Source organism: Mya arenaria, chromosome 6 (assembly GCF_026914265.1).
Source record: "Mya arenaria isolate MELC-2E11 chromosome 6, ASM2691426v1".
NCBI lineage: Eukaryota > Metazoa > Mollusca > Bivalvia > Myida > Myidae > Mya > Mya arenaria.
Genome location: NC_069127.1, coordinates 13,705,880 through 13,727,742, shown reverse-complemented (window position 1 = coordinate 13,727,742; position 21,863 = coordinate 13,705,880). Strand labels below are relative to the sequence as shown.

The window sequence follows — 21,863 nt, the reverse complement described above, 5'->3', positions numbered from 1 at the left end:
GGTCGCACATTCATTAATGGGCAACATGTGTGACATGGTCATAAATTCCTAAGGGATTAAGGGGCTTCATAACACCTTTAATTGAGGTTATAGTAACTTGAAAGTGACAGTTTTAAATTAAGGTTCTAATATCATAGCCATCATTCCAAACTATGGCCATCTTGATACATTTTGTGTATAATTTTCAGGATTTAAAATCAAACAAAAAATATATTTTATTTATTTATACCCGCAAACTCTGAATTTTTAGATAATACATTATCAAGAATTAAAATCAAACTGTACTGAAATAGCAATCTGGTACTACAAAAAAACTTTCCACTGTTGACCTTTTTTAAAAGCAATGAAAGTTTTATAAATGTTCAAGTTCAGGTTTTTATTGGCATTCTACAGGCACAAGGGAAAATGTTCCGTAAATTCTTCTTTGCATTCATTTTCTTTTGCAATTATTCAAATTTGTTATTTAAAGAACACAATTATGGTAATAACATTGTACATAATATATGAGATATGTAATTTCCTTCAGAATAATACAACAATTGCATGTTCGGAGTAACCAGGCACCAAAATCTTACTTTACCGTACCATTGTTAATGTTCGGAATATTATTTTGAAAAAACCTAACCATCACCAGTGCTTAGTAAATTAAGGCAAAGCCTTTGTAAACTTCATCCAATACTTTGGAGAAAAGTGTAACAAATAAGCCACACAAATCTCTAATTGTATTTCAAAAACAACTCGTTAAGTTTCTTGCAAAAACAATGAAAAAGACAACATCTGGCTGACAAAAATAATAGGGGTTGAAAAGTCTTTGATTTAGGGGTTGAAAAGTCTTCAATATGGCTATCAAAATATTTCAACTAGGGGTTGAAAAGTCTTTGATTTAGGGGTTGAAAAGTCCAAACAGGTAGGGGTTGAAAAGTCTTTGAAATAGGGGTTGAAAAGTCTTCGTTTTGAGAAGGGGTTGAAATGTCTTGGGGTTGAAAAGTCCTGCTCCCCTTTTAGGCCTCTGGTCTAGAGCAGCATATCTTTCACAGGTTTAACCTCTTTTACTTGCTTTTGTTATGTGATATGTGCTTTATTTAACATAGCTCAAAATTATTTTACAGTTTTCTTACCATGTGTTTAAACATGTATATTATTGTTATAGTCGGTTCAAAAGCGCTTGTCGCTTATGTTATATTGTTAATTCTGACTTGCCGACTTAAAATAAAATTTATCTTATCTTATCTTATCTTATCTTGCTTCAGTTTGTTTCTTGTGTGTAGAGATAGGGGAGAAACTCGACCTTCTGTGGCCGAGGGCGGTAGCCAGCTACTCATGCCTTTAGCTTAGTGGTGGTAATAATAGTTTGTATAATTAATAGCCCTTTTGCATAGAAAACTAGCTGTTACAAATCGTTCACTGAAAATGTTCTGTGTAATTTGTTTTCCTTTTTCGAAATTGAGTTTTAGAACAGTTCAGGATTCATTATAAGATCAAAACCAATAAATCACAAACAAGAAACATGGAACAACAGAACAGAACTCCACAAACAACACAGTCTGCGGCATATATACTATATAAGATACTTGGTATGACTATAGTGACCTATATAGTATTTTTAACCCCCATAATTATACTTATCGGAGAAATCGTTCATACAAATAACCGTATCGACAGAAACTATTCCATTTGTGTGAGGAAAAAAACATTTTATAAATACATCAGCTTTTCCAATAAGATCTGTCCCAGAGACCTAATTTTTGACCCTAGATGACACACTTTATCATCTAAGATTTCATTTTTTTATGACATCGGGAAAATATTTCCTAAGATTTGACCTAGTGACCTTAGGTGACCCATATTCACAAATGTTTAAGACAACATGTAGACAAATATTCTGACCAAGTTTCATAAAGATTTGACCAAAATTAATGAATTTTTATGACAGTGAAATTGTGTTCCTTAGATTTGACCTTGTGACCAAGATTTTGACCGGGGATGACTCATATTAAAGAGTTTTCAAGATATTATGCAGACAAATATTCTGACCAAAGTTCATAAAGATTTGACAAAAAATGTTGAATTTATGACGTGGAAAGATTTTCCTAAGATTTGACCTAGTGACCTAGAATTTGACCCGGGATGACCGATATAAAAAATAAGCAAGATATTATGGAGACAAATTTATTGCCCAAGTTCCATCATGATATGAAAAAAATGTTGAATCAATGACGTGGAAATATTTTCCCTAAGATTTGACCTAGTGACCTAGATTTTGACCCGGGTTGACCCATATTAAAAAAATATGCAAGATATAACGCAGACAAGCATTCTGGCCATGTTTCATAAAGATTTGATAAAAATTGTTGAATTAATAACCGTGAAATATTTCTTCTAAAGATTTGACCTAGTGACCTAGATTTTGACCCCAGAGGAAACCATATTCATATATATAATAAATAATATTCAAGATAACATGCCGACAAATAGTCTGAGGCCTAAAAAATTAAATGTTTGGTTAGGGTTACATCATTTTAAAAATAGGTAGGGTAGGTAGGCTTTTTTTATTTTTTTTATTAGGCTTTATATAAGAATATCATTTTCATCATTGGAGAATGGTGTTAAAGCTATCTTCTGTATAAGCATTTAAGGTTTAAACTACATATTGAAAAGCAATTAAAAAAAAAAAAAAAAATATATATATATATTTTTTTTTCATTTTTTTTTCAAACTGACTATAAAAACGGTAGGGTCGGCGCCTATTCCGTAGGTAGGGTCGGGTAACCCGAACCAAATGTATTTTTTTTTTTTTAGGCCTGACCAAGTTCGATAACCATTGGATAAAAACTCTTGATTTTATTACATAAAATGAAAAGTTTAACGCAGAATTGTTATCGCCCGCCCGCCCGGTTTTCGCCATTCTATAACCCGTAATTTTTCGATGAAATATGATCCATGTATCGTCTAAAATCGTCAACTACCAAGAACAGTACATCGAACTTATGTGGAATTTCTTCCCAAAATAACATCATCAGGTCAGTCGAGAAAAACGTACCGTCCATTATGTGTTAAAAGAAGGAATTCATTCCCCGGTTAAATAATGACCTCAAACGCAAGCTACGCCTGATCATATTTCAAAAGAAAATCATTGTTTAGAATACTTTAGTAATTTGGTTACGGTGACACAGTGTGTGCAGTGACAGTAGAGGGCTTGGGATAGTTTTCCAGCATATGGACTAACAATTCCCTAACTCTCTACCGCTGTGTGTACGCCGAAAGGACATGCAGTGAAGCTATCTAAATCCAGATCATCGACGAAACCTGCAAGTTTGACTACCTATATTGGTCCCAGATGAAACTGTATCAAAACACATGCATTTACCAGCATTCATGTACGATTATTAAGTCGGCAAGGTAAGATACAGAAAGAAAATAATCGCTAAACTTTGTAAAAACATGATCTATATCAATTTTAAGTCATTCATTTTCTGTTGTTAAAATCACGGCTCGATCTTATCTTTGACTGTCACAACTATAAAGGTAAATGTTCATTTTAGCGGCTTCGCAAAAATAGAATATGATCTTAAATCGAATTCATGTTTTGCCGAATAGGAGCCAAAAAAGTTCGTGTTTTTTTCTCGTTTTTGTACTAAATGTCGAAGTAAAATATTTCCAACTCATACTATTAAAACGCAAGTTCATGGCCCCAATTACATGATTTGTTTATGCACGACTGCTGATGGATACCCTATGTCGGGAATACGGATACTGGGCCGTATCATGGAAAGGTAAAGAGTGTCGGCATTGCATACCAAGTATCTGTTTGGGTGAACTCCAACTGTTGCAGGACAACGTCCTGTAGTCTCTGTCGAAGCATTATCTGCAATCTTTTCTGTGAGGTTGCCACAATGCTCACGCGAATCTACAACGGTAGATGCTAACCGAGGGCCTATATTGAGCTTGTTTCTGTAGTTTTTCGCATAAATATTATCTGCAATCCTTCGACAGACAAGAAGTTAAATTGCACTTTAAAACTGGCCTTGTTTACAAATTAATTAAACGCTCCTGTGAAGAAGAATAGTTTGATTGAACTTTCACTAACCTTTTTGTCTTTCGTCTGGCTACTATTCCCGTCCGAAAGGTTGCTTGGGACGATGATATGGCCTCAAAAGCAAATAATATGGAAATAATGGACCTCGTTAGTTGCAGTCTATGAAGAATAAAATGGGTAAGAGTTTCAGCGACAAATTTACAGGGACGGCTTAATAAATACCGCTGCATCAAGTGCAGTATTCTCATATATTAATTTAGACCGAACTAAATTAATTAATACACTGATATAAACTAAATTGTGGGTGTCAAGCTTCGTCTTTAGAAACGGTTTGCTCTTCGCAACTGCTTGTCTCCATCTCACCGAAATATATGCGCTCCGACCAGTGACAGATCACCACTTTATGTTTAACCGGTCAAAATTATACTGACACTGTTAACATCAATATGAACAAATTATAAAGACTCATGCAGTGGCAAAACCTGAATCAAACACCTGCTGGATCATCGAGTAAAGCCAGCTTACCCTAACCATATCGGAATAATAATTGATTTCACATCGTGATATGTGATTTTGACAATTTATTTATAAAATAAATAAAATATTTGATTTTTGTAATAAATTAGCAGTTTGGTGTGAACACAGATCTATAAAGTATTATAAATTATGTATTGTATTATTTGTGGAGTTTTGTGCTATTTTCCATGTTTCTTGTTTGTTTTTTGTGTTCCATGTCTTGAGCATTTACCATGTGCGGTCAAACGGGTTGTATGTTTAAAATTTTGGCTACTAAGGTTGTTTCTGTAGTTTTTCATATAAATATCTAAAAAAAACATATATCCGTGGTGTTAATTTAAATTGTTGTTTCATATAGACTTTATAATTTTATGATCATGGGTCATTTTGAAGTCCATGCCGTTCAGGGTCCTTTTATTATTTTATGGGGTCAATAAACGTTCTGATCAAACCTGCCGGCTGCTAAATTGTGAAAACCCTCAACTAGTGCGCCTACCGGGCCTCTCAAAACGACTCAAAGAAGGGAGGCAACTTTCGGGAAACATTGCATTGTGGGTAATTTCATCATCGGAGTGACGGTAATATTCTTTTTTTGGCATGAAAAATCATTGTTCGCCATGGTAATTGTTCATTTTAAGTTCAAAATTTGTCTTCAATTACATTTTTTCACTCCACATCGTTTTCTTTAAATGAATTTTCGATTTTTAAGAGAGCCGCCATTTTGGACATTCACCCCGAACGCTGTTCCGAGATAAATTTTTATTTATCGCATTTAATTTTAATGAAAGTTTGGAGTAGAAATGATGACGGTATGATTACTGTTTTCATTATGCTATTAGCAATCGAAATTCGAAGTCTGATGTCTTAACTTACCAGAAATATTTCGAATTTTAATGTAGGTCACCGAAAACAAATAAGCCAATCATTTGATAGGAAAACGATCACATGACCGGACCCACGTGCAAGTAGAAAACCATAACAATGTGTTATTTTTCAGCAATGATGAACGAACATTATGAAAAAGATGGTGTCAGTTGTGAGAACCAGCATAGCACAGATTTTATGTGCCAACAAACAGGTACTATAATTATATCCATTTTCATTGTTTCTAAATTTTTAATACTCTAACACCATAATGCCATTGTATAAAATAATGGATGTTCAATATTTTACATGTGTAAACTTAATTCATGATTAATTTGGACAGCACTGCTTTTGGCAGCATAAACACACATCTTTTGGGGTCCAGGGTCACACATGCCCGAAGTTAACTAGTTTCCATTTCCAAAAGATAATCAGCTAATTTAGGCCACCTTTTTTTTATTCTGCGTTTTACAAACCCACCGCTCATAAATCCCAGATACTGGGAAAAAGAAAATGATACATTTTTTCATTTTCTTTGCTGTGATTTGGTATATTTTTGCAAAATTAATTTTTGGAAATCATCAGCGAAAAAAGACATCCATACTGGAAATATTTCATTTTGGGTTCCCATATTGACTCTACAAATCTAAATGATGAGTCACAGACAATAGAATGGTCATCAGTCTCCACAATGAAGGCACCTACATGCTGATTAAAGTCACTTACATGCCAAGCATAGTCAGAACTAGTCATTCATTTCCATAACAATGACCTATAACATTCCATCGATGCTCTTCGACCGCTTCCATAAAGAAGATTACTTGAACCAGGTGCTCATTTGCGGAATAACGAGAATATTTTCATCAACATTTTGCAACATGTCACCAATTGGTCAATGATGAGAACTGCCAACAATGCCTTGAGACTTGAAACTTGAACAGTTAATCAATAGGTAGTTCTTCCCCTATGTAAACCTGCTTAAAACAAAATGATGAGTATTCCATCATGTTGATGCAACACTCACTGAACATGTTTTTTAATTTCTTGACAGAAATGTGAGCAATGTCTCTTATTCATGTATCCGGCCTGTTTTTTGTAATTGCTGATAATTATGTTTTGAGGTTTTTTTTCTAACCTGCCGTAGCATAAAATATCCACGAGGCTTTGATTTTGAAACTGTTAAAACTAATGTCAGGAGAGGCTTTGAAATGTTTAGATTGCTTGGAATAAATAATCGTTTTGACATGAAAAAGTGCTTAGAATGAAAACGTAAGCATAAATTTATGTTATTTCAAATGGTGCGTATTAAAATATGAAAACATAAAGAAACATGAATATAATACATCAATTTAACACATCAATACCTAAAACTACATCAATTTGTACCTAAATGTTAACAAGAAATCTCATTAAAATTGAACGAACTGAGTAAGTAGGACAGTCTCACATGTATTAACACCTTACTTGACATATACATAATCAAGTTAAGGTATAAACTATATGCATGAAATTATACTTACAACGGTTTTTGCAATTGATGATGTAAAAAGAACTTCTTGCAGCAGGCTTTAAATGTCTTTTCCGTGTTAGATTTACGTATTCCTTCTGGTAAAAAGTTCCAAACGTTCCCATTGTAGCATGCAAACAAGTGTTTCTTGTATTGTGTTTTATGTCTATTGTGAGCAATGTCTTGTCACATAGAAGATCGTAATCCATATATCTCTGTCTTCAAAGACATAATAAATTAATTAATTTGTTGCTATAACATAGGATCTGTTTTTATTTCATGCTTATAATGCACTTAAAACAACAAAAAATCGGGCCAAATTTTAGCCAAATAACATGATACTGGAAATGACATCATTGATTTTTTTCCATCACTGTGTGTTAACATTTGTTTTCACAGAGAAACAGGTGAAAATAATGGAAACAGTGAAATTATATTTTCTTTAACAAGTTGTTTCAAACGGTGGATTTATAAGAATGTAATTAACCATTAAATGATATGCCAAAAAACACGAAATAAAAAGCCATCTTACCCTTATCATTTTATATCGTTTTTATAATGTATGCCTAAAATGATAATAAAATTATATTTAGTAGTAATTATCAGAAAAGTGAGCGCCGTTGTTTGCACACAAAACTTTTGTTTGCTGAAATTGAATCCCTGCCATGTACACCTTGACATTTAATTTTGATGTGAGAATTGGCTAATCTTTAAAGACAATAAGAACATTAAATTTGATATTTTTATTCTTTGAAGCAGTTAACTATCTAGTTATAATGCACAGTTAAGCTCTTTTAGCTGCAGGAAAGCGTTAACAATTGTTTTTGTTATTGTATGTTCCAGAGGACGATGAAGGTGAGACATCGGTTACATACCAGATCATTGGTCAGCAGATGACGGAGGATGGACAGATGCAGCTCACCCTGTCTGATGGGGTCAACATCATTCAAACTACCATGGCCTCAGAACAACTCCACCGTATGTTGTTGAATTACATCGTATTCTTTTTTGATACTTTTTTGAAAAAGATGTTTAAATCTTTCTATTTCTTTCTTAAATCTGTATAGTTTTTTTTAAAACATAATAACATCATCTTGTATATATGTCATTATCATTGAAAACCAAGTTTTAATATTAGATGTACTATTTTTGTTAAGGTTTTGTAAGCTCCATATAAGTTTTACATAATTATGTTGTTTAGCTGTCAAACTGCTCAAACTTAACATAATGTCCCAAAACAGTGACCTTTTATTGGTACTTTTATTTAGTTAATTATTGTATAAAAGCATGTTTTGTGATTTCATGTACAGATTGTGTTTTCTGTTGCAGAGCTTGAGTTTAATGATGGTGTTCAACTGCAGACCTCTGATCAGAAAACTGGTTCAGAGGTGTTAGAGTCAGCGGCTGATCTACAAAGCGAGGTTGAAGGAGAATCAAGACTCACAGATGTCCAATTGGACAGTGGGACTCCGACTAGCAGTTTGCGACAGGCGATCCAGGACAGTATAGGGGACAACCTGCAGGAAATGGATCACCAATCAGACACAGTGACACAACCTAACATCCCTACGCAGCTAGTGCCGGCCCCGCATAGACAGTCTGCATCAGTTGCTGTATATGTTCCTGAAAACCAGTCATTAACAGATACACAGATATCTCTGCCAGCCAGTGACCAACACATGAATATGCTTGACGTTATAAACACAACTTCAACATCACAAAGCTTCACCCAAGAAGGTAAATTTGTAATATTTTACACTAACATTTCAAAGAGTGAAATAACAAGATGACTGTATTATATTCTACTACTAGTAACCACTTCTAAGGCAATAATAAGTAATACTTTATGTTAATATTTCAAAGAGTCACTTTTAACAATTAATTTAAGATGACTGTGTTGTATTCTAGTTACCATATCAGTTGCTAAGGAAACGTCTGATGTATGGAGCACTTTGAAAATATTTGGAGTGTTAAAATGCCTGAAACAAATTTATATGAAACAATATATATATATATATATAATAAACCCTAATATAAGATTGATATTTCATAACCTTATTATCTCTTGAAACATTGGACAAAACTTGAATATAGTTATAAGCTTTAGAAGAATTTAATGGGATTAAGAAAATCTGCTGTGAAAATAGCAATTTCATAAACATGGACATTACTATGTGCAAAACCATTGCCAGCCCATGGAATGTCTTTGAGCTGATTTTAACATTTACCACTTCACCTGAATATTTTTAACCAGGTTTTCACATAGTGAAACCTGGTTAGGCCAAAAAAATTTTTTGTTTGTTTAGGGTAACCTTCCCAAAATTTCTAGGTAGGGTAGGTAGGGATTTTATTATTATTTTTTTTTCAAAATCTGTCGTAAGTTCAGAGTGTTTTCTTGCACATGGCAGTCTTTCCAACATTACTGTCATTGCCTGACTTTGTTTTATCATATAAACAATTATTCTGATTAAAATATGCATTTATCCGCCCTTCGTAACTCTCTATTCGCTAACGAATATTTTTTTGTGCTCAGAAACGGAAAAAAATAGTTAGGGTCGGCGCATTTTTATAGGTAGGGTCGGGTTACCCGAAACAGACATATTTTTTTTTTAGGCCTTATTAGAATGAAGAGCGTCAAACTCACTTATGAAACTGAATAACTTTAGTTAGGGTTGACATATTTTGACCCAACTTGGTATAAAGGAAGAGTTTATGGAGACCTTTCATGGGATTGCGTTTAGGGTCCCTAGGGTCAAGGTCAAGGTCACTGTTACTAAAAATAGAAAAATGGTTGAAACTGAATAACTTTAGTTAGGGTTGACATATCTTGACCCTACTTGGTATAAAGGAAGAGTTTATGGAGACCTTACATGGGATTGTGTTTGGGGTCCCTAGGGTCAAGGTCAAGGTCACTTTTACTAAAAATAGAAAAACAGTTGAAACTGAATAACTTGAGTTAGGGTTGACATATCTTGACCCAACTTGGTATAAAGGAAGAGTTTATAGAAACCTTTCATGGGATTGCATTTGGGGTCCCTAGGGTCAAGGTCACTGTTACTTAAAATAGATAAACATACACAGGCTAATGTTCTTCTGTCAATCATTGAAAACCTGGTTTCGTCGCATTGCGGCATTTGTTGTTGTTGTTTTTTTATGAATGTGCATATTTTTTCACCATATTATGTTTTCATTTAATTATATATTTTATATAATTACTATTTGAAAGGCTGAAGAAAAACACAATAAAATAATGTATACCCAAACTATAGACATTTAACAACAAAATATCATTTTGTGGGGGAGAGAATTATTTTCTTAGTATATGGGTGGTTGTCTTTTTTTCGCTAATTTGGACCTCAAAAGGGTGAAATTGCTTTTGAAAAGGGGTGGCACAATTTAAAAGAGCCTTCCCCTGGGGGGTTATATGTTTAAATGGAATATCCCTTAGTGTTTACAGTTATACCTTTTGGAATGAATATGTTCCTGTCCACAGTCTTCAAGAACAGCACTCGTTACATGTTATATTGCAGTTTACTATTATTTAATACCATTAAGATGATAACAAAAGAACACACAAGATTTTCTGGCCAAAAGAAGTAAAATTGAATTTAAAGAAATGAATGTGATTTGGTAGTTATTAAGTTTTAATGAAACTGATTTGTTACATATAAGTGTTTGACAATATGTTTTTTATTTCCAGAATTTAGTGTGTCAAAATTGCAACCTGAAACACATGTGCCTGAGACAGACATTACACAAGTAAGAAATACAACCCTTGTAGCAAACATGGCAATCTTTCAATAACTTATATGTATTTTGAGTATTAAATGTAATTAACAAGTTGATTTCAGACGAAAGTACCTTTATATGTAGTAAGAAGCTTTTTCATGCTATTAATAAATAGTTTTTACTGCATCAAAAGCCAGTAAAATGAAATGAAAACAAACAAATAAAAAGTTTTTCCTATTACACAGTCGTCTAAATGCTTGTTGTTTTTAAAGTAAAAGGAACAAAATGGGGCATAAGGCGGCAACCAAAACATGAAAGCTAACATTCACTTCTTTCACTACCAACAGAGTGCCGGACATGAGGTGGGAGCTCCAGTTACAGAGAAAAGCGTAAAGGAGGAGACCAAGGTGAAGCAGCCAGACCTCTCCCACCCCATAGAGGTCACCGATCACATGGAGGTCATGGTCAAGGGCAGGAAGTGCATGCTCAAGGTCAACCCTGACACCGGCCAGCTCTGTGCTTACCCTCTTATCACACCAGGTACTGACAATTGTTAAGAAAAGGCTATATATATAAATAAGTTTATCCATGATATTGTTGCTTTGAGATAATCTCACATGACTTGACCACATATTTACCCTATTTTCAATAAAACGGATACTTTTAGATTCCATGTATCAAACTGGTTTTGCTAATTGATTAATGGATGTCGCCATATTGCTCTGATGCATCATGGTTAAAGTACTTAATCCAACTACTGTGAAATCATTAATGTTCGTGGGGCATTAATGTTCGTGGTTTTCGTGGGTTGGGTGATCCACGAATTCAAGATCCCACGAAATATAAACCCTTTATTCACTTTTTCAATTGTCTTGTTACGTACATACTCTAGTACTATTATTTACAGAGGTCGCAGTATACAGTGTTAAAACCTGTCTCACTGTATAACTTACGATCATTATTCTGTTAATATATTATAACTGCCTTTAACAAATAATGAACCAAATCAATTAAGTGTGTTTTATGCAGCAAATGACAGTTATAAGCACATGTTTAAACGTATGCTGTTAATGAAAATCTCCAAGTTTACAAGATGTGCGTGATGAGTGTCTGTACTTGATTTTTTTATTTAATGAAATAATTAATCAATTACTAGTACATTAAAGGTTACTAAGCACCGAACGTGACAATATACACACCTTTTCGGTGTTTTCACAGTTTGCAAAATTCTTAATTGGCATTCAATGGCTTCCCCTATCTGTATTTATGATCAGGGTACATCTTCTTTTATTACCTTTATTCCCAATTAAATCGATAAGTGACATGGGTATATGCACTAATTGGCATGTCTTACCACATTAGCGAGTGTCATAAACCGAGTGACGTAGAAGACGGAAATCACGGGCCAGCGCGTGGATATTATGCAGATGATCTAGGACGATCGCATCTTCGATTTTTTTTTTCAAAAATGAAAATCCACGAATTCAAGTACCCACGAAATTGTTTTTTTTCGGCAAACCACGAAATTTCATGCCCACGAACATTAATGATTTCACAGTAAGTTAACCTCCCTGATCAGTATCTGACCTTATTTTGCCATCTGAATCTGAATTGTAAATTTCTACTCACAGCTCTCATCACAAGATTTGTGAAGAGTTCTATGTCTGATTCAGTGATCTGAGATTTAGTAGTGGAAAAAATATGCCAGATTATGCATCATTTTCTGATTAATGCTCTTAAAACACTTTACCACTTTGTATTACATGTGACATGGCCACACATTTTGATCATGGCTCTATACCCACAGCCCAATGTTCTGCATAGTTGTATTTTGTTAAGTGCTTAGACCAGGTATAAAATAAGTGCCATGTTTCTGATCTGAACAGTCTGCTAAACCAATTATAACATTGTCTATATAGGGAGTTTTATTGCAAATTAATGTTTGGAGACTGCCCAGGCCAATGCACAAGCCATAAACAATGATCTACATAGGCTAAAGATTGGTTGTTCAATGCCTTTTAAAGAAAAAGTGATATTGAAATTTAATTCATATGTTTCAATGAATATAATTTAAATAAAAAAATAAAAAAATTGTGTCTCGCAGAGTAATACTGATGCGTGTAATTTGCTGTTAAAATTGGAGTTAAAACCAGAAGTAGTGGACTGGATGGAATCTGAATCGCATGAACTCATTTCTGAAAATTGTATGCTTGTAGACCTTGTTGTCCTGTTGTGTGTTGTAAGAAGGCAAAACCCAAATCAGCAAAGTTTATTTAAAGAGTAATGAAGAACTTAGTATTTGATTGTCATAGGTCTGGAAATGAAATGTTGAGTGCCGACATTATAGTAATTATTTGTTGGATTATTGCATATATCATTCATTGTTAAGGCAGACAATAATAAAGATGTTTGCCTTAAATAAGTTTGCACAATGTATAGCAAACAAAGTGAATCTGGCTAACATGCATGTTTATAAACATGCGCTTCAATGGGAAAAAAGTTCAACATTTTATTTTATTAATGATTTCTATTCTCTGATATTTAACAACTATGAATATATGAAATATAAAAATCTGTTCTAACTTCTATTCAAATTCAGTCAGTTTACATTTTTCAAAATGTTCTGCTTTAATTATCATACATTATGCCAAAATTAAGATACTTTAAGCTTAAATAAAGGAGTCAGCTACTTTGAGACTGATCAATATTTTGTGGTTGACTCTGGTGCTTGCTCAATAGATCCACATTGTCGGTTTATGCTTATATCGCCAGCTTGTCGTTTCTAGTCATGATATTGCATTGAAATCTAATCTTAACAGTGATTCATGCATGTTTTGCCAAAACTTTTCAATCCTTACACTGAAAAGCAGCAGAATAGTCTCTGTGACAGCTCTTGTTATACTGGCTATGTTATCAGATGGAAAGATAATTTAACAAAAAAGCTAGTAGCTGTCCTTTTCCTTGAAAGATTTTAAGCTGGCTTTCAGGCATGTTATTCAACTTGGAGTCAGTGGCAGCCGTTTGATTTAACAAAACATTTTAGACTGGTAGGGTTTTATGTGATGTTTAATGACTTGAATGTTATAAATGGGATTTGGATTGATTGCAAGACATGATTGTAATTATTATACAGTTGAATTCCGTTAATCTGAAATTTTTGATCCCCAAAAATTTATTTCGAAATAGCGATATTTCCGATTAACTATATTCGGAAAATGACAGCGTTTGCGAATTTTAGGTGACGTGAAATACTAAGTTTTGAAGATTGCAATGTCGGTTACACGTTACCAATACGATACATTCGGTTTGAGTGATCTTTTGTATACAAAAATATTTGATGATTTATTGTTTAATAAATGACAAACAATTTATTATACTTCTTTATCAAAACAACATAAGACATTTAAAACAAAATGAAGCAGATGTATGCACTCGGAACATAGCACAGTTTATAAAAAGCATGTTTAATTAGCACTGAAATTACACGTTGTTTAGGCTCAGTATCGTTTGGTTTATTTGTTAAAGAGTGATGTGATGTCTCGCTGCACTCTGTTGATTCCGTTGTGTTTCTTAGTCACATATCTGCCCAGTTTGTTAATGAAGTCATACACTACATCACCCAAATGAATCGCTCATTTTCTGACATCGATGTTTGTACATGTGTGCCCAATGCCATTCTTTAACAATCGCTAATTGTGCTTCATTGTCACCTCAAGCCAATGCCCTAGTGCAATCGCAGTATGGTGTGAAAAACTAGGACATGATCGTGTCCGAAATAAGAATTGATAAATAGGTGTGAAATACCAAATCGGGACCGTAATTTTACTTCGGAATAGCGATTATTTCGGACTAGCGATTTCGGATTAAAGATTAAAAGTTTAGTTAAACAAAGAAGGAGTAAAATTGGGACTGAAAAATGATTTCGAAATAGCAATATTTTTGGAGAAACGGTGTTCTGAGTAGCGTGTTCAACTGTAATACTTTTTCAGTAAAGGTACCATGTACTAACTGCCCAGTTCGGCAGTAACATTTGCTCTGCTTTGTTTAAATATGTCCATATTTTCAGTTAATATCTTTGGCACTAAACCACCAGCTGACTTAAACCTGCATTTACAGACTCTGTTGGTCACAGGAATCCCTTGAAATATTCTGACATTGTATTTACATGAAAAGTCTATAAAGCTACTGAAGTATCATTGTGCATGAACACCCTGACATAGATGAAATTTTAATGTTGTAACACACCATATTTAAGGCAAAAAGAGGGGACGTCCAAGAAAAATGGTCACAGAGAAGAAATCCTCGCCTGAGATCCGCCCAAAGCCCCAGGAGTTATCAGTGGCGGGAGATGATGATGTACGACGGACTACAAGGAGACAGAGAACCAAGCCAAAGACATTCTGTGGTTAGTTTGAAAAGTCATACTTTCTCGAATTATTTTGTCAGTAAAGATTCTCCTGATCTATGGTACAATGCTAAAAAGCAGAGTTGACTACCAGTAGGTCATCCATTGGCATTGCACTTTTAATCATTGTTAATATCCATGATTAAGTAAGAAGCAATAGTTTTTAGCTCACCTGAGCACCAAATTGATAGCATAAGCTATTGTGATAGGGTGATTGTTCGTAGTACATTATCATAAGTCCATTGTTCATCCGTTTGCTTCAACATTTTCCTTCAAACATGTTCTCCTTCTATACCAGTGAGACATTTTAACCAAACTTCGCAGGAATATTCTTTGGATGGCCCTCTTCCAGATTCTTCAATAATAGTCGTTCCATGTAGAACTCTTTTTGCCATGGCAATCCAAAATAAAAACTTTAAAAATCTTCTTCTCAGAAATCATTGGCCTGATTTCATCATAATTTCACAGAAATGCTCTTTAGGTGACCCTGTTTTCAAACTCCTTCACCCCTAGTTTTGTAAAAACAACAACATGGCCCTAAGTAGACGGGGCTGCTTTTCACTATATGTCTATATGGAAATATTTGAAGATCTTCTCCTCAGAACCTTTGGCCTAATTATACCCCCACAAACGAAGTTTGAGGGGGTATAATTATAGGAGTGAGCTTGTCGGTCGGTCGGTCTGTCTGTCGGTCGGTCTGTCGGTTATCATGGTTTCCGGACGATAACTCATGAAAGGCTAGACAAATTTGAACAATTTTTGGTACACAGGTGAAACATCAGAAGATACAGGTCAATTTCGATATTGGGGCTGGTGGGGCCAAGGTCAAGGTCACTGTTACTAAAAATAGAAATACGGTTTCCGGACGATAACTCATGAAAGGCTTGACAGATTTGAACAATTTTTGGTACACAGGTGTAACATCAGAAGATACAGGTCAAGTTCGATATTGGGGCTGGTGGGGCCAAGGTCAAGGTCACTGTTACTAAAAATAGAAAAACGGTTCCGGACGATAACTCATGGGTTCCGGACGATAACTCATGAAAGGCTAGACAGATTTGAAATTTTTTTGGTACACAGGTGTAACATCAGAAGATACAGGTCAAGTTCGATATTGGGGATGGTTGGGCCAAGGTCAAGGTCATTGTTACTAAAAATAGAAAAACGGTTTCCGGAAGATAACTCATGAAAGGCTTGACAGATTTGAACAATTTTTGGTGCATAGGTGTAACATCAGAAGATACAGGTCAAGTTCGATATTGGGGCTGGTGGGGCCAAAGTCAAGGTCACTGTTACTAAAAATAGAAAAACGGTTTCTTGACGATAACTCATGAAAGGCTTGACAGATTTGAACAATTTTTGGTACACAGGTGTAACATCAGAAGATACAGGTCAAGTTCGATATTGGGGCTGGTGGGGCCAAGGTCAAGGTCACTGTTACTAAAAATAGAAAAACGGTTTCCGGACGATAACTCATGAAAGGCTAGTTTTTCTTGTCAGCAGTGTAACTTCTAAATTACTCAACAGATTTAAATAAAACAATACATGCATGATAAAAGAAGATGCAGTGTGCAGTAACCTTGGAGGTATGGCCTCTTTTCAAAGGAATGGTTTGCCATTCCTGTGTCCAGGCGGCATTTGGGGGTATTCGTCACTCCTGTGACAGCTCTAGTTTTAAAATAATTTCACAAAAAATGTTACTTAGGTGACTGTCTATCAAATTCCTTTACCCCCTGTTGATTTGTAAGAAAACATGGCCGCCAGGGGGGATCTTTTCACTATTTGTCTATATGGAAAACTTTGAAAATCTTTGTGTTTTACAATCATTGAATATATCAACTTCAAACTTCATGAACTTCTTTACAGTAACAAGGTTCTCTTTTGTGACAAGGTATATAAATCCAACTTAAATATTGTAAGAGTTATTGTTTTTATACAGGCAAGTGTTTGGGCAGGCAGCGTCCAATATGTTGTCCGATCAAAAAATTTAGACCTTTTGTCAAATCTGGTGAGCAATATAGGACCAAGATCTTGACGATGTTGTTTACCATTACTTAGCCCTCATCTTTTAAAACTGAAATTTAAATCACTTTCAGTTTGCTCAACTTTCTTTGCACATGATAACAAAAAAATGATAATGGAAGCTTTCCCATGTATATGAACCCCTGCAGTCCCCAGACTTTGAGTTTTCAAGGTTTATCTGCTTGTGGTTACGGTTTTTGTTTTTCAAAGACAGAAAATTGAGGTATTGTCAAAGTTTTGATATCATCATTGTCATTTACTTCATTTAAAACACTTAAATGTGGGCCATAGCTTAGAAACCTTTCAAGATATTTTTTGAACATGTCCACAAAAAGAAAATCATGTAGGCATAATTATGTGCTACATATCCTTGCTTAATTATACTCCTTGACCTTTGATGAAAATGTGCAAACATTGGCGTTTGCTTACAGTGTTTTTGTTTGTGACATTATTATTTCATCAGGTAGTCTGTAGGTTCATACCTTCTTTATGAACAGATTACGAGGTGTATGAGGTGACAAGTGATGATGACGCGGCCATTGACGAGGGTGAGGATGAAGTACTGCCGACAGGGGCCGTCCGACGCCGCAAAAACCCCGCCAACAAGGAGTATATCCCACCAACACCCATACATGTGCCTGGCAGTAAGTATTATAAACACTGGTTTCAAGTTTTCACCCTTGTTTACGAAGTGCAGATACAATTTATAATTTGAAGTAAATTATGATACTTTTCGCAATGCTAAATAAGATACAAAAGTGTTTTTTTGAATTCTGTTTTTTAACACCTTTTTGCTGTTTTCAAGAATTACGTATTTTCAAAGTACTAGTGGTATTGTTTCAATAGTTATATAATATATATGTGTATTTACTTCATTTTAACAGCTGTGAAGCGAGGTCGTGGAAGACCCAGGAGATATCCTCGCCCTGAGGATAAGCAACCAGTCAATCAGATTTCAGCAATGATAATCCCCACCAGTGATGGACAAACAATCATGATGGCTCCTATTCAGGTAAACAAATGAAAGCTTATCGATAGAAACACCTCAAACTTTAACAAAATGGGAATTAATGCACATCTTTTGAAACTGAACTTTTTTTGTATTTTTGTTTTTTCAGTTTTCAGTGAGAAAACACATATGAACATAGCCAAAGCTCTAGCATTAGTGGCAGTAGTCTTTGAGAAACTTTCGTGTCCACCATTTTCTGGAAACCTTTAAAATATTCATGTAAATGTATATCACGCCTCCAACATAAATGACCCAACGCCATTGGTCCAGGACTGGTCACACGATGACCTCATATTTTTATGTCTCCCCCATTCATAGGGAGACAAATTGTTTTTGCCCTGTCCATCAGTCCGTCAGTCAGTCCATCAGTCCGTCAGTCAGTCACTATGTCACACTTTGTTTCCGCTCAATAACTATAGAACGCTTGAACCCCAAAACTTCAAACTTGGTATGCTAGTTGGTCATGACTTATAGATGAACCCTATCGATTTTGGGGTCACTATGTCAAAGGTCAAGGTCGCCATGACCTTGAGGTGAAGAAACAGTTTCCGCTCAATAACTAAAGATCCTTAAGGTCCAGGAACTTCATACTTGGTATGCTAGTTGTTCATGACTAGTAGATGACCTCTATTGATTTTGAGATCAAAAGGTCAAAGGTCAAGGTTACCTTCAGGTAAAAAAAGATATGTTGGCGGTGACTTTAAGCTTAAAAATGGTTTCTGCTCAATAACTAAACAATGCTTGTACCCAGGAAAGTAACACTTGGTATGCTAGTTGGTCATGACTAGTAGACGACTCCTCTTGATTTTGAGATCAGTAGGTCAAAGGTCAAGGTCACCGTGACCTTGAGGTGAGGAAACAGTTTCCACTCAGTAACTAAACAACGCTTGTACCCAGGAACTTCATACTTGGTATGCAAATTGGTCATGACTAGTAGATGACCCCTATTGATTTTGTGATCAGTCCGTTAGCCAGTCAGTCAGTCTGTTCGTCACACTTTGTTTCCGCTCAATAAATAAAGAACGCTTGCACCCAGGAATTTCATACTTGGTATGCTAGTCGGTCATGACTAGTAGATGAGCCCTGTTGATTTTGAGGTCAAAGGTCAAGGTTGCCTAAAGAACACTTGCAACCAAGACCTTAGTACATGGTATGCAAGTCGGTCATGTAGATGATCCCTCTTGATTTTGTGATCAGTAGGTCAAAGGTGAATGTCACGATGACCTTGAGCAGAAAAATGGTTTCTGATCAATAAATGAATAACGCTTGCGCCCAGGAACTTCATACAATGCAAACTTTGTTTACATTTTCCAAGATTAATCAACAACACTTCTTTCTCTTCACTATTTAATACGGGTGAATAAACCAAACTTCACTGTTGGTTCTTGTCCAGTCCAAAATTACAAATTTCATGTCCATCATTTATTTTTTCTCAGCTACGACCACACAATAGGGGAGACAAGCGCTTTTTCAAAAAAGCAATCTCTAGTTCCATATTGGGTCACCAAAGTTATATCATACCAAAATAGGGAGCTTTGCTCTCGTCCAATTGGTTTCCTTTGGCCTGTATATCCCATATCGGGTCATCTACTAACTCCATAACTTATAATATCAAATTGAATGGCTCTTGCTAGATATTTTTGGAGTAATACCCCATGGTTAATTGTGACAAACATTTTGGATCACCATAATTATGGTGCACTTCTTTTCTATACCCATACCTCCCAATTCCAGGTCCATAGTATGAAATCAAACTAAGCTTGACACATTTATTGTGTCAATTCTGATCAAAACATTCGCAAACATGTTTTGAACAAGATTTCTCGATGAGTATACAGGCATGTCAATCGTGTGATGTTATATGCATTTTCATTGGATGACAGAAATATTCGAGGCTGTCGTATGTTTCTTTAATTTCAATATGCGATTGAAGCTGTGTATTGGAAAACTTAAAAGCAGAAGAGTCAGTGACAAGGGATTAGTGGCCGCTAATTAGTGTTTATATGGCTTCATGGGGTGATTTTGGAGTGGCCTGATATGGCAGGGGGCCTTTTAAAGCAGGTGACCTTTCAACCAGGTTTGACTGAAATTTCATAGTTCTGGTGTCGATATAGTCCACCACACTGCTCAATTAAGAAGAACAGACAAGTCCCATCATAGGGCTAAACTGAGAAGAACAGATAGATGACGGCATCCAGTTAAAGTTGAAATGTGTTGCTTCTGATTATCATATCTGTCTCCCCTATTCCAGGGCCTAACCAACCTTGAGGACCTTCAACAGCAGCTGCGGAACGTTCCATTACTGCAAGGACATGGGGAGCAGGATGGCTCACAGTTCCTCAACATTGCAGGCCTTGTGGACTCCTCAGGGGATGGAAATATGGTAACATTTATTCCAATACTCAAACATGCATCAGATTTTTAATATTTACATGCCTTTAATAAGTATTTCTAGCTTTATTTTAATGACTAAGATACTTGGTTTGTATTGAAACATGTCTGTTATTGTCTGCTTTACTTATCCCTGTAGTTTTCATTGCATAATTATTATTTGAAATACTTTTTTTTTAAAAATCGACCCAAACTAAACTTAAATCATAACCATTGTAATGTATTCTTGTATTATTAAATGATCATTTTAAGTCCCTTAAATCAATAATGCACATGATATTCTCTAAAGGTTAGTATCCAGTTCAGCACAGGGGTCGACTCCCACGGCAATGTACAATTGCGTCCCTTGGAACCAGACACTTCCACAACACCTGCAATTGCCGGGCAACCAACAATCCTCGCCCCCATGGTTTCTCAGGAAACCACAAATCCTACCCATGGTGGTCTGACACAGAGTCTGACACTAGTCCAGGAGGGATCTGTTGGGCCTGGTGTGTCCAGTGATACCCTGCCAACATCAATCATTGATACAAAACAAGAGATTGACCCGGCCTCTATGGTTGATCAAACCCGAGGGATTAACACTGTCCCTGTTCTTGACCCTGGTGTTGAGGGGGAGGGGGATTTAGCCAGTGATGTGCCTGATGAGATTGAAACAGTTGGAGCAGATCTGCTGAATGGTGAAGAGGAGATGGAGGAGGACACGTCTACGGACATCAAGTCAGGTTGGTTTTGCTTACTTTTGTGATTATGTGTTGATCAGCTGATAGAACAGTAGCTTCCCTTTCATTGTAGATGACCATGTTTTGTAAATAAATATTTCATTCATTATGATAAAAAATGAGATTTCTTTCTGTCTGAATTCAATTTTTGAAACTTTCCATAAAGTTATGATAACATTTCCTTGTATTTAAAGTGACACTATTATTCAAAATCAATACTTTCACATTAATAAGAAATATATATTTTGAATGATAAACCTTTAACTAGTTACTAAATAATGCATTAATCGAAAATAAGAATTACTGATAACAAGATTGTAACCGTGTATTTAAAAGCTGAAAAGGCAAAAATATTAAATGATTGGTGAATGCTAAAAGATTTACTACGATCTACTTTCATCTCATAAGGTAGAAATACCGTGTTTTTTGCGCCTTTCTTTCAAATAAAACTCGGTATCCTTCATAAGAATAATTGTTTTTGACATTTATTCATCCTTTTGGGTATATTAAAACAATTATATTAATTGTGGTAAATCTTATATAGGAGTAAGAGTGCAACTTTAATAAAGAGAAATACTTGGATTTGAAGTGAGATTAATTGTAATTAATGATTGAAACTATTGAGAGTTTTATGTCATTTCATGATAAATTCTTAAATAATA

The 21,863-nt window shown here is 35.1% G+C and overlaps 1 protein-coding gene across 2 annotated transcripts in view; it reads left to right on the top strand.

Annotated features, from left to right (window-relative positions):
* Positions 1–5,050: 5,050 nt before the first annotated feature.
* Positions 5,051–21,863, top strand: part of LOC128236677 (uncharacterized) — a 72,990-nt gene continuing 56,177 nt past the window's right edge. Inside the window, exons 1-11 of one of the 2 annotated variants that reach the window (XM_052951703.1) lie at positions 5,051–5,130; positions 5,550–5,630; positions 7,767–7,901; positions 8,253–8,660; positions 10,624–10,682; positions 11,000–11,192; positions 14,908–15,057; positions 17,577–17,723; positions 17,964–18,091; positions 20,340–20,471; positions 20,769–21,204. In XM_052951703.1, the coding sequence (XP_052807663.1) occupies positions 5,552–5,630; positions 7,767–7,901; positions 8,253–8,660; positions 10,624–10,682; positions 11,000–11,192; positions 14,908–15,057; positions 17,577–17,723; positions 17,964–18,091; positions 20,340–20,471; positions 20,769–21,204 (1,867 nt within the window). In that variant the 5' untranslated portion in view covers positions 5,051–5,130; positions 5,550–5,551. Of the gene's footprint in view, positions 5,131–5,298; positions 5,362–5,549; positions 5,631–7,766; positions 7,902–8,252; positions 8,661–10,623; positions 10,683–10,999; positions 11,193–14,907; positions 15,058–17,576; positions 17,724–17,963; positions 18,092–20,339; positions 20,472–20,768; positions 21,205–21,863 lie in introns of those variants that run through there. The other variant, XM_052951701.1, reaches the window with a different exon arrangement.